The sequence below is a fragment of the Panulirus ornatus genome, chromosome 11 (assembly GCF_036320965.1).
Source record: "Panulirus ornatus isolate Po-2019 chromosome 11, ASM3632096v1, whole genome shotgun sequence".
NCBI lineage: Eukaryota > Metazoa > Arthropoda > Malacostraca > Decapoda > Palinuridae > Panulirus > Panulirus ornatus.
Window position 1 is genome coordinate 5,328,567 of NC_092234.1, and position 13,815 is coordinate 5,342,381.

At 37.3% G+C, this 13,815-nt stretch overlaps 1 protein-coding gene across 1 annotated transcript in view; it reads left to right on the forward strand.

Moving 5' to 3' along the window:
• Window positions 1–13,815, forward strand: part of LOC139751082 (ATP-dependent RNA helicase DDX3X-like) — a 344,069-nt gene that overhangs the window by 37,157 nt on the left and 293,097 nt on the right. The window contains exons 6-8 of the mRNA XM_071666186.1: window positions 8,718–8,880; window positions 10,511–10,724; window positions 11,462–11,623. Of these exons, the coding sequence (XP_071522287.1) occupies window positions 8,718–8,880; window positions 10,511–10,724; window positions 11,462–11,623 (539 nt within the window). The remainder of the gene's footprint in view (window positions 1–8,717; window positions 8,881–10,510; window positions 10,725–11,461; window positions 11,624–13,815) is intronic.

The following is a 13,815-nucleotide window of genomic DNA, read 5'->3' on the forward strand; positions in this document are numbered from 1 at the left end:
CAAAAGAAGGAACAGAGAAGGGGGCCAGGTGAGGATATTCCCTCAAAGGCCCAGTCCTCTGTTCCTAACGCTACCTTGCTAATGCGGGAAATGGCGAATAGTATAAAAAAAAAGAAATATATATATATATATATATATATATATATATATATATATATATATATATATATATATATATATATATATCATACTCTGTTCATACTTGGTCACTGTTGCCTATGTTAGTGAGGCAGCGTTAACGACAGAAGAAAAGCCTTATCTGCTTGCATTTATTCTCTAGCTGTCATGTGTAATACAACAAAGCCACAGCTCCATATCTGGAACCAGGCCCCACAGACCTTACCATGGTTTATCCATAATGCTTCATATACCTTGGTTCATACTTTTGTCCACACTGGTGCTGTGGAAAAAATATTTTTACCCCAAGCAGGAGATGAAACAAGATAACTCACTCTAATGTGGGAAATGGTGATCAAGTATTAAATATACAGTAAACCCTCGATATGACAAAATAATAGGGAGAAAGGGCGTCTGTTAATGCTGAAAGTTTGTTCAATCAAAAGTAACTTTAGTTGAAGTGTTGCTGAAGAAAAGATTTTAGTGAAAGAGAAAAGAGAGGTATTTGGGCGGTACTTAAAAGGAAGGAGTGCAAATGATTGGGATATATAGATAAAGTGACAGGAGATCAACGGGAAGGTGCAGGAGTTAAAAAAAGAGGGCAAATAAGGGTGAGAGAATATCATTAAACTTTAGGGAGAATATAGAGATGTTTTAGAAGGTGAATGTTTTTTTTCAATTCTTAATTGATGTACTATATTATTATTTGAATGGTGCAAAAGAGGTTTTTTGAAATGGTTTGGACATATGGAGAGAATGAATGAGGAAAGATTGACAAAGAGGATATATGTGTCAGAGGTGGAGGAAAAAAGAAGCGGGAGACCAAATTGGAGGTGGAAGGATGTAGTGAAAAACATTTTGAGTGATTGGGGCCTGAACATACAGGAGAGTGAGAGGCGTGCAAGGAATAGAGTGAATTGGAAAGATGTGGTATACCAGGGTCGACATGCTCTCAATGGACTGAACCATGGCATGTGAAATGTCTTGGGTAGACCATGGAAAGGTCTGTTGGGCCTTGATGTGGATAGGGAGCTGTGGTTTCTGTGACAAAGAGGGTATGTGTGTCAGAGGTAGAGGGAACGAGGAGAAGTGGGAGACCAAATTGGAGATGGAAGGAGGAAGTGAAAAAGATTTTGAGCGGTCGAGGCCTGAACATACAGGAGGGTAAAAGGTGTGCAAGGAATAGAGTAAATTGGAATGCTGTGGTATACCAGGGTCGACGTGCTGTCAATGGATTGAACCAGGGCATGTGAAGCGTCTGGGGTAAATCATGTAAAGTTTTGTGGGGCATGGATGTAGAAAGGGAGCTGTGGTTTTGGTGCATTATACATGACAGCTAGAGACTGAGTATGAACAAATGTGACCTTTGTTGTCTTTTCCTAGCACTACCTTGTGTGCGCACAGGGGGAGGAGGTGCTATTTCATGTGTGGTGGGGTTGCCATGGGAATGGATGAAGGTAGCAAGTATGAATATGTACATGTGTATATATGTATATGTCTGTGTATGTACATGTATTTATACGTTGACACGTATAGGTATGTATATGTGCGTGTATGGGCGTTTATGTATATACATGTGTAAGTGGGTTGTTTGGGCCATTCTTTCCTCTGTTTCCTTGCACTACCTCGCTAATGTGGGAGACAGCTACTAAGCATAATAATAATGATATAATAGAAAATATATATATAAATTTATTTCTATATATTTATTTATTCTACTTTGTCGCTGTCTCCTGCATTAGCGAGGTAGCACAAGGAAACAGACGAAAGAATGGCCCAACCCACCCACATACACATGTATGTACATACATGTCCACACATGCTCACATACATACTTATACATCTCAACGTATGCATGTAGAAATTTATTTCTATATCTTTCTTTCTTTCTTTCAAACTATTCGCCATTTCCCGCATTAGCGAGGTAGCGTTAAGAACAGAGGATTGGGCCTTTGAGGGAATACCCTCACCTGGCCCAATTCTCTGTTCCTTCTTTTGGAAAATAAAAAAAAAACGAGAGGGGAGGATTTCCAGCCCCCCGCTCCCTTCCCTTTTAGTCGCCTTCTACGACACGCAGGGAATACGTGGGAAGTATTCTTTCTCCCTTATCCCCAGGGATAAGTTGTAAATATTTCTATATATATACATATTTATCATTTTAGATAAATGTAGTGTAAATGAAATGGCCTTGGTGAGGGCAGTAACTTGCTTTCACTATTTCAGCACACAAAGAAAAGAAGGATACATAGATGCTCCTTGACATATGATGGGGTTATGTTCTGATAAACCCATCATAAGTTGTAAATATCGTAAGTTGAAAATACATTTAATACTGTACATGTAATGTACTTAACATCATAGCTTAGCATATCTTAAACATTCTCAAAACACTTACATTAGCCTTTAGTTATTGTTGGACAAAAATCATCAAACACAAAGCCTATTTTATAATAGAGTGTTGAATATTGCACCATTGTAAAGTCAAAAAAAGTGAAAGTTGAACCAATGTAAGTCGGGGAGCATCTGTACATGTAGATCAAACTTGTTGTTGGATTATTGTTCAAGATAGTGAAAGAAATTATGAACCTTAAAGAAAGCAATGTAAACTGTTGTATTCAATAATCGTACACAGTTCTTCTAAGATGTATAATGAATATATGAAATCTTCCCTGGACCTTGTGTCTTCTTTCTTCATCAGCTTTCAAGTGTGAAGCCATCTCAATGTCTGGAGGGCTTTTCATAGGAAAGCAGCATAGATATCAGCTCTGTCAGGGTTGGACTTCCAGTTGGCAATGTTGTGAAATAAGATAATCGTATAGTAAGTCTAGTCCTGAAAGCTGTCACAAATATGACACCAGAACCTGAATTTATTGTACAGAACTAATTTATTTCAGGCTCTGGTATTATGGTTTTTGACAGACTTATTAAGGTTAGGCCATGTTAATTTTACTGTACCAATATAGTTTGTGAGAATAGAATCCATCCCTAATTATATAGAAGAACTTGGCTGTCTGTGATTCAACTTTAAGTAACTTTCAGAGAGCAGAATAGTTGTTCCCCCAATATTTGCCGAAAATTATGTTTTTGGTGCTTTATTCTCATAGGAGGGGTGTTTTCCAAACCTGTAGTTTGTTTACCTGTAATTGGTAAAGAACACCATGATTGTTAAAATAAACTGTCCGTTACTGTGTTCATTCGTGTATTATTTTGAAATGTAGGTATTAAGACTAATATTGTGGGACTGTAAGTGAATTGATGAGAATAAAAATGATGATGATAATGTAGAAGATAGAACAATTAAGTACGTAAGGGATTAGTTATTCAGCTTGGAGGAGCTTTTCAGTTTTACTGGTTTTTGGCATTGTTGCAGTTGGATGGAATACAAAATGCTCTCATGCAGGTGGGAAAGCAACACTGATCGAGGGTATTTAGCCAGCTCTGTAGGGTTCTTAGCAATACTTTCCTTCCACTCTTTCCTCTTATGCATTAGCTGTGCTCCTTCTCAAGAATAAGTCACACCCAGACGAATGGGTCTTGAAATCAGAAATCAGTTGTGATTGTTGGTCAGTTATTGTTTATTCTACATAGTCACAAGGTCTCTTTATCATCTGCATTTTTTTTTCTGTAAGTTCCATTTAATTAGTTTTCCTCACAGACAGAAAATGATTTTGTCACTCAAGCCTACATCTCTTCCCAGCAGTATGTTTCCTTCGGGTCAGTTGGAAAATTACTTAGGGGTCAACCGGCACATCTTCCTTATGCTGGAGAATAGGTTTCTTTGCTCAGAAGTGGTGACGTAAGTTATTTAAACCTGTGATGGAACCAGGGTTGTGAATGCTTTGGTTTGCTTTTTAGTAAGTCTAGATTTATAGAGAATTAACTTCACAGAGTGGAGGATGACACCTTCCAAAGTGAAAAGGGGTTAACCAATAAAAAGAAGCAGAGATGTACTAATGACCTTCACACCATATTTTCTTTACACACTTTAAATTTATTCATATGTTTGTAGTTATATTTTCTCAACAATATATGTAAAATATTAAGTTCATTAATTTTATATGTTTGTAGTTATATTTTCTCAACAATATATGTAAAATATTAAGTTCATTAATTTTATCTGTTGGTGGTTGCTGGAGAGTGTGGTGCACTTTCTTCTTAGCAGAGATGATGTGGATTAAGTTGTCCATGTTTGTGGTCTTGTAGAAAGCTAATGTTTATTAACATGTGGAAATATGATTTATTGATTTTAGGTGATAAGATTATTTTTTAGAATAGTGGTTGATAACAAAAACAAGGGTAGTGTGAACATGGGCAGTGTCCACTGGAATAATTTTCAATAAGTAAGCTGTGAGCAAAAGGAGGTTGACTTCAAGTGATGAAAGTAAGGTGAAGGAACATGGGCAGTGTCCACTGGAATAATTTTCAATAAGTAAGCTGTGAGCAAAAGGAGGTTGACTTCAAGTGATGAAAGTAAGGTGAAGGATTTTGTTGATATTATTTAGCTGATAATGATTAGTTGGCTAGGACTTTGAAAATAGTTGATGTAAATTTATACAAGCTTTTGTTTGCTTGAATAAACATATATCTTCATCTTGCACAACTGGAAATTATTTTATGCCATACATACCATAAGCAGAACTTAACTAATGCTATTAACTCTGTCTCCATATTGTCGTTATTGTTCGAGTGTTTTGCTTCTTATCTAAGTGTTTCTTAATTGTATTAGATTTTGATTTTACATAGTTCTTGGCACATTTATTTATTTTAAGCTTAGGTTCAATGATGGATCTAGGTCTTTTCATTTCGGAAATCATTAGTTTTAATTTCCAGTTACTGTCTTTCTAAGAAATTCTAGGTTTTCTGTTGGACTTCTTATCACTAATTTACCATTCATTAGATCTGAAGTTCAGATGTGAAAACAGATTATGCATGTACAGGCATCCTAGATGTAAGTTTCAAATTAGAAGTTTTAAGATTTATTGATGGATAAAAGTCTGTTGTGGATGAGAGAGCTTGGGAAGTGAGTCAGGTTGTTGTTCGCTGATGATACAGCGCTGGTGGCTGATTCATGTGAGAAACTGCAGAAGCTGGTGACTGAGTTTGGTAAAGTGTGTGAAAGAAGAAAGTTAAGAGTAAATGTGAATAAGAGCAAGGTTATTAGGTACAGTAGGGTTGAGGGTCAAGTCAATTGGGAGGTAAGTTTGAATGGAGAAAAACTGGAGGAAGTAAAGTGTTTTAGATATCTGGGAGTGGATCTGGCAGCGGATGGAACCATGAAAGCGGAAGTGAATCATAGGGTGGGGGAGGGGGCGAAAATCCGGGGAGCCTTGAAAATGTGTGGAAGTCGAGAACATTATCTCGGAAAGCAAAAATGGGTATGTTTGAAGGAATAGTGGTTCCAACAATGTTGTATGGTTGCGAGGCGTGGGCTATGGATAGAGTTGTGCGCAGGAGGGTGGATGTGCTGGAAATGAGATGTTTGAGGACAATGTGTGGTGTGAGGTGGTTTGATCGAGTAAGTAATGTAAGGGTAAGAGAGATGTGTGGAAATAAAAAGAGCGTGGTTAAGAAAGCAGAAGAGGGTGTTTTGAAATGGTTTGGGCACATGGAGAGAATGAGTGAGGAAAGATTGACCAAGAGGATATATGTGTCGGAGGTGGAGGGAACGAGGAGAAGTGGGAGACCAAATTGGAGGTGGAAAGATGGAGTGAAAAAGATTTTGTGTGATCGGGGCCTGAACATGCAGGAGGGTGAAAGGAGGGCAAGGAATGTAGTGAATTGGATCGATGTGGTATACCGGGGTTGACGTGCTGTCAGTGGATTGAATCAGGGGCATGTGAAGCGTCTGGGGTAAACCATGGAAAGTTGCCTGGGGCCTGGATCTGGAAAGGGAGCTGTGGTTTCGGGCATTATTGCATGACAGCTAGAGACTGAGTGTGAACGAATGGGGCCTTCGTTGTCTTTTCCTAGTGCTACCTCGCACACATGAGGGGGGAGGGGGATGGTATTCCATGTGTGGCGAGGTGGCGATGGGAATGAATAAAGGCAGACAGTGTAATTGTGTGCATGGGTATATATGTATGTGTCTGTGTGTGTATATATATGTGTACATTGAGATGTATAGGTATGTATATTTGCGTGTGTGGACGTGTATGTATATAAATTGTGTATGGGGGTGGGTTGGGCCATTTCTTTCGTCTGTTTCCTTGCGCTACCTTGCAAACGCGGGAGACAGCGACAAAGCAAAATAATAAAAAAAAAACTTTTGATACTACTCATCAGTAGATACTCAGGTCTGAAGAAGGAAGTGAGGTGTACAGCCAAATGTAATAACACATGCATCTTAAAATTCATTGTTTAGTCACTTGCTAAATCAAATTGAATTTTGGTATTTGGTGAAACACCGTTAATCTCAGCTCAACATCAAAGATGGTAGGGAACTATATGTCCAGTTTTATTACTGTTTTCTAAATTTTAATATTTAGTCATGAGGTGAATACTATCGAATCTCTTCAAGTTTTGAATTCACATCTTTGCTCTACATGTGCTTGTATGTGTCTTGAACTTCAAGTACAAACCACAGGCTTTGCTCAGTAGTGCAGTATTTTGGCCAGAGTTGATGAAATAGCTAATTTTGTTATTCATTGATTTTGTTAAATAAAGGTGAATTTTGCTTCAGGACAAACAACCATTAGAATTTCTTGAGTTCCTAAATCTGACTGTTAGCTTTAATTATCATGCTAAACTTTCTGAGATTACAAATGTTTTGATCATTTACTTATGTTTAGAAATGGAGTCAAAGTGCACATTTATATTTGTGCAATATATTTAGTCAAGCTGTAGTTTATAATCACAGGAATTGCTAAATCATACCAGATTTTTATTGAATTAAGATTTTTCACTAATAGAGAAGGGGGCCAGATGAGGATATTCCCTCAAAGGCCCAGTCCTCTGTTCTTAATGCTACCTCGCTAATGCAGGAAATGGCGAATAGTATGAAAGAAAGATTTTGAAATAGTGTTTGAAGATGAGCTCATATTACATATCCAAGTTTATACCCCAGATTACTTTTTGATTAAATTGTTGCATTATGTTAGGTTTTATCTGAAGATGATTATTATACTTTTATTTATTTTTGTTAAGCTTCATATGGTAGGGGCATTTGCATTACAGTAACATCGTTCAACTTTTAAGTAAGATTTGTGCAATAAAACATTCTTGTCATTCCAGTTTAGCTGTTGTTTACTGAAATAATAGTACTAATTAGTAAAATGATGTCTCAGTCCATAACTTGTTGATAGTTTCATATATCAGCATTTGTATGTAAGTACTCATATTGTGTACACATTTTGCGTACATTCAAAGTCATAGATATGTTTAGACTGTATATAACAAAAATAGGAAGGCAGATGATAAAATGTTAAAGTGGATTTTTTTTAAATGGTTGCAGAAATTGTATTGGAATGTGATAAGCAGTGCAGTGGAATGTGTGTAGAAAATGGATAATGAGGAAATGATTGAAAGATGCTATTATGATTGAAGCAAGAAGGAATAGAAGTAGAGGGAAGGCCAGTTATAAACTGGAAGGACAGAAAGTATAGTACTTATATGAAAGGTATTTGTTAATGGAAAAGTAATGGAAACAGATAAGAGATTTTACATATATGACATTATACTGTAGGGAAAAGCTTGCAGAGTAGAGATTGATGGAAAAAAAAAGAGGGGTCTTGTATCTTTATGTGGTTGCTGCTTCAAGATTGCTCAGCTGAATCTTAACACATCTTAGAATGTTGTTTTCTTGATGATTACTTTAATTGGACCAGTTGTTCGTATAATTGATGGAAAAAGAATGTTACAATATGTTGCATGGTATATGAATTTCATGGCTTTTTACACGGCATTGCCTGTACTAAGATTCTTTTGAGTTATCATGAGGGGTACACATAAATCTCATCATCAAAACTTGACATATCATTTTCATAGGGAAGTGCGTGCATATTAACCAAGCTCTTTCACTTATCAAACTGTGTGATTAAATGGGATCAAAGTTTAATGTGTTATAAATTGCTTGTGAAGTTGGTACTAAAGAGTTAACTCCTTATTTTGTGTGTTTGCATTTTGTGCATCAGTTAAGATGAAGCTACTGCAGCCTTCCATATCTTGAAAAGAAATAGTTCAACAAAGTAACAGTTTGTGTTTTAACGTGAAACATATATATTACATAGCGCTCTTATGACTGTGTTGTGTGGTTTTGGTTTGAGCCATGTGTTTGTTTTGTGAAGCTTATGTACTAGTGTCCTGATGTATCTTATCAATACAAAGCTTCAAGAAGTATGTATCATATATTGTCTTCTGTGGATGCCTAACAACTATCTCAGTAGGAATAGAAGTTTTTCAGGCAGTTAAAATGTTTGACCATTTTAGTTTGACTATCTGCATAATGAAAGCAGTATATTATTGGATAGTCTTTATTATAAATGTATTTAAGAATGAGTTGCTTTTCTTAGAAGTGCTTTTTTTTTCATTTATATCTGTCAATTTAATGTACATGCTGCTTTATGTTAAGAATGAGTGTACTAAATAATTGGATCATACAACAGGTGGACGAAAGAACGGGGATATAGGAACAAGTAGCTATCAGCGACGAGGCGGCGGAGGCAGCACCACTGGAGGTAGTAGTGGTAACAGTGGATACAGAGGGGGTGATGGACAGCGTTTCAGGGATCATGATGATCGCTGGAGGGGAGGTCGTGACAATCGTAGGTAAGCTCTTAGGTTGTTTAAAACCTGAGTGATTGGATCAGCATTAACCTGGTTTTTCTATTGGAGGAGTAGGTCAGGCATGAGCTATATTTATTTAATTTTTTTTTCCCATGATTGCCATTTCCCATGTTAGCGAGGTTGTGCTAGGAACAGATGAAGAAGGGCCAATTCTGCTCACATCCATTCTGTAGTTATGTAATGCAATGTGTTAGATTTAGATGTAAATCTTTGAGGAAATTGTTGCCATTTTCATTAGAGATCAGCATGCCAAAATTTGACTGGAACTTGCACATTACTTTGATTTATCGTGGGTACTAAATTGTGCCAGTTTTTAGAAAAAATGCCTTAGATTTTAAGTTTGTGATTCTACATTATTCTAGGTATATGCAACTTTAAGTGTATGTTTATACATTTACTACTCATTCCTTCTCCCACTGTGCATCAGGGCAGCTGTTACAGAATATATTGCACACAACTTGACTGATGTATGTAACAACACTGAAAACATCTTACCATCTCCTTGATCTTCATCATTGGTCTACCATTATGTTTCTTCCCACTCAAGTGATTTATGTTTATTCTTTTCATGACTCCTTTTGTAATGCTATACTGCACGTGACTCCTTTTGTAGTGCTATATTTTCTTTAGATCTATCTTTTGCATTTTGACAGAATCCTGTGCTAGGTACTCTCCAACATGGATTTGTACCTGATAAAAATTACACAAACTCAACTCATAGTTCATTATATATATGAAACTGATGCAAGGAGAGAGAATGAACCATAGTTCACAACAGTATTATAATGAAACTGTAGCAAATCAAAGTATTAAGGCAATTAGTGTTTTGCTCACAGAAAATTCAAAGTTCAAAGTGGTAGCAAGGGAAACGATGTAATGATGATATTGGACATTGCCAGAAGGTTACAAAAAAATCTGAGATGAAAATGCCTATATTTAAGTGTTTGACTTTCACTTACCCTTATTGAAGCATTGCTTTCACAAAATGCTTGTGCAGTGCTGCTACAACTAAGCTTGTAAGGTATCTTGTTGCTAGGGCTTTTGTTACATGTTTATTTTGTACCTTTTAAGTTTTTTCCTGCATTTCCCTCATTGTATCTTTTTTTTTTTTTTTTTTTTTTTTTTTTTTTTTTTTGGTGGGGAGGGGGGATGGTCACTTGAGCAGGCTTTGTAATCACACATGTCTCTGTGTACATGAGTCTTTCCATCATATTTTTGTTTGCTTCATAGCCTATGGACAAGTGAAGGGATATGAATGATAATTTGCCCAGATGTTACTGCCATGTGTCGTCATAACTCACCCGCATGAGTTGTACCTTGAATAATAGCGAATTGTCAAAAAAGGTTTTAGCTCACGTCTTATCAAGTAAGACGAGAGAACCTCTTGATCTTTAAACCAAGATTGGGTGATGATAGGAATTGAAAGTTGTTTGATTTATCAGTTTTATATGATCATTATTGTTAAAGGTGTTTTAGGAAAAAACAAATTCCACCAACTCTTCAAAAGTCTTTTGTAATTGAATTGGTCATCATATATTTGAGGGACGTGATTTTAATAGGATTTGTTTTGGGCACATGAATCATAGGTGATTAATTTTTTCCCATCTTCCAGTGGGGGTTATGATGATCGCTTCCGTGAAGGTGGGGGGGTGAATGGTCCACCTCGTAATACTCGATGGATAGAAGATGACCGTGAACGTTCCTCCTCTGGGGGAGGTGGTTCAGGTAGCCGCTGGCAGGATCGTGGAAATGATCGTGATGACTGGTCACAACCCCTGCCTAGAAACGAAGTTCTGGAAGCTGAGCTCTTCAGTAATGCTGGGCCAGTAGGTAGTATTTTGTGATTACATTATGCTTAAATGGCAATCAAAGAATTTTTTAATGAATTTTAATTGATTGAGGGCTTTTGTGAAATGGGTAGAATGTTTCCTTTTCCCTTGATTATACATAGCCATGCATATGAATTGCTTACAAGGGTGTGCAGTCCAAGATTATTGCTGTTTCACTGAGTAATTGATCTTTAAAGTAATTCTTGTAAGTGTGCTTTTGTTGAGTTACATGCAAATAACACACACTGTCATTATAAAAAAAAATGGAATAATTTCAGTCCTTTGCATGACATTTTGCCAGAGCATGGTGTAGGATTTTGTGGTTCATTAAAGATACACAGTATTTGATACAGTATATGGCTTGTTTTTCATAGGTAAATTAGTCATGTGGGTATGCCAGAGAGAGAAAGTTTTTTGGTTCTTCAAAAGCATACTTTTTTAGTACTTTTGAAGCTTAAAAGTTTGCCTGCCTTCAAGTACGTCTGATATCTGGGGTTCAATTTGATTATCTTTACTGTTAGTGTTTCCAAAATGTATAAGCTCTTGTGTGTTTTCATCATTTGCAACATCTATCTGTATCCCATCCTTTAAAGTGACAAATTAATTTTATTTCTGGAGTGTATCCCATTATATCAGTGTATGAAGAATTTTGGTAGTATACTTAGAAAAATAGAAGTATTTATTTAGTTTGCAGGACACATGTTAATGTTGTTCTTTACTCCTATCTTTTTCAGTCAAACAGTGGAATAAACTTTGACAAATATGATGACATTCCTGTGGAAGCTACTGGAGATGATGTTCCCATGGCTATTGGTAGCTTCTCAGATATCAAGCTAACAGAAATTATTAGGATGAACATAGGTTTAGCTCGTTATGAAAGACCCACACCTGTGCAGGTATGTTTATACAATGTTGAATTAGTTGTTAATGTTTTATTATATAGAGGTTAATTTAAGAAGTCATATATTTGACTTTTTTCTTATATTATCTTAGAGTAATCTGTAGGGTTTGGCTACGTATTTAGGCTCTGGTTCATTATACAGGACAACAAGAGAGTGGATCTATGCAAATGAAGAAAATATTAATTTATTCTTGATGTCATCTTGCTGTTGCTGGAAAAGCAGTTAGGTATGGAAAAGAATGTAGGAATGTTAAATTTTGGGATGATGGCTAGATACTTACCATGTCATTCACCAATTCTGATTGGAATATTTTAAACCAAAGGTGATTAGAAGTGTTTGGTGCATTATGCTTGACAGCTCAAGAATGGATGTGAGCGGATGTAACCTTTCTTCATCTGTTTCTGGCGCTACTTTGCTAACACATGAAATGCGATTAAGCATGTACATATTCATACTTGCTTGTCATACTTGCCTGCCTTCATCCATTCATGGCACTACCCCACCCCATAGGAAACAGCATCACTACCCCTTGCTTCAGCAAGGCCCTACTAGGAAAACGGACGAAAAAGGCCACATTTGTTCACACCTAGTCTCTAGCTGTCATGTGTATTGCATCAAAACCATAGCTCCCTATCCACATCCAGGCCCCACAGACCTTACCTTGGTTTACTCCAGACATTTCACATGCCCTGGTACCGTCCATTGACAGCACGTCGACCCTGATATAACACATTGTTCCAATTCACTCTATTTCTTGCATGCCATTCACCCTCCTGCATGTTCAGACCCTGATTGTTCAAAATCTTTTTCACTCCAACCTTCCACCTCAAATTTGATCTCCTGTTTCTCCTTGTTCCGTCCACCTCTGACACATATATCCTCTTTGTCAACCTTTCTTCACTCATTCCCTCCATCTGTCCAAACCATTTCAACACACCCTCTTCTGCTCTCACCACCACATTCTTTATTGCCACACATTTCTCTTACTGTCATTACTTACTCGATCAAACCTCCTAACACCACATGTTGTCCTCAAACATTTCATATCCAACACATCCACCTTCTGTACAATTCTATCTATGTAGTCCATGCCTTGCAACCATATAATATTGTTGGATTCTGTTCCTTCAAACATACCCATTTTTGCTCTCCAAGATAATGTTCTCTCTTTCCACATGTTTTTCATTGCTCCCAGAACCTTCACCTCCTCCCCACCCAATGACTTGGTTCCACTTCCATGGTTCCATTTGCCACTAAGTTTAGTCCCAGATATCTAAAGCACTTCACTTCCTTCAGTTTTTCTCCATTCAGAAAACTCGCATACCATCTAACTTGTCCCTCAACTCTCCTGAAACTAATAACCATTATCTTATTCACATTTACTCTCAACTTCTTCCTTTCATACACTTTTCCAAATTCAGTCACCAACGTCTGTAGTTTCTCATTCAAATCAGCCACCAGTGCCTTATCATCAGCAAACAACTGACTCACCTCCCAGGCTCTCTCTCATTCCCAACAGACTGCATATTTCTCTGTCTCTCTCTCTCTCTCTCTCTCTCTCTCTCTCTCTCTCCTCTCTCCTCTCTCTCTCTCTCTCTCTCTCTCTCTCTCTCTCAACTCTTGCATTTACCTCCCAAACCCCCCCCCATCCATAAACAAATTAAACAACCATGGGGATATCACACACCCCTGCTGCAGACCGACCTTCTCTGGGAACCAATCACTGTCCTCTCTTCATACTTGTACACATGCCTTACACTCTTGATAATAACTTCTCACTGCTTCTAGTAGCTTACATCCCACTTTATATACTCTTAAGACCTTCCACAAAGCATTTCTATTAACCCTATCATATGCCTTCTCCAGATCCATAAATGCCACATACAAATCCATCTGTTTTTTAAGTATTTCTCCCACGCATTCTTCAAGGCAAACACCTTGTCCCCACAGCCTCTATCACTTCTGAAAACCATACTGCTCCTCCCCAATCTGATGCTTTATACATGCCTTTCCCCTCTCAATCAATACCCTCCCATACAATTTTACAGGAATACTTAACAAACTTATGCCTCACTTTATCTTCTTTGCCTTTGTACAGTGACACTAGACATGCATTCTGCCAATCCTCAGGCACTTCACCATGATCAATACATACATTGAGTATCCTTACCAATCATCCAACAACA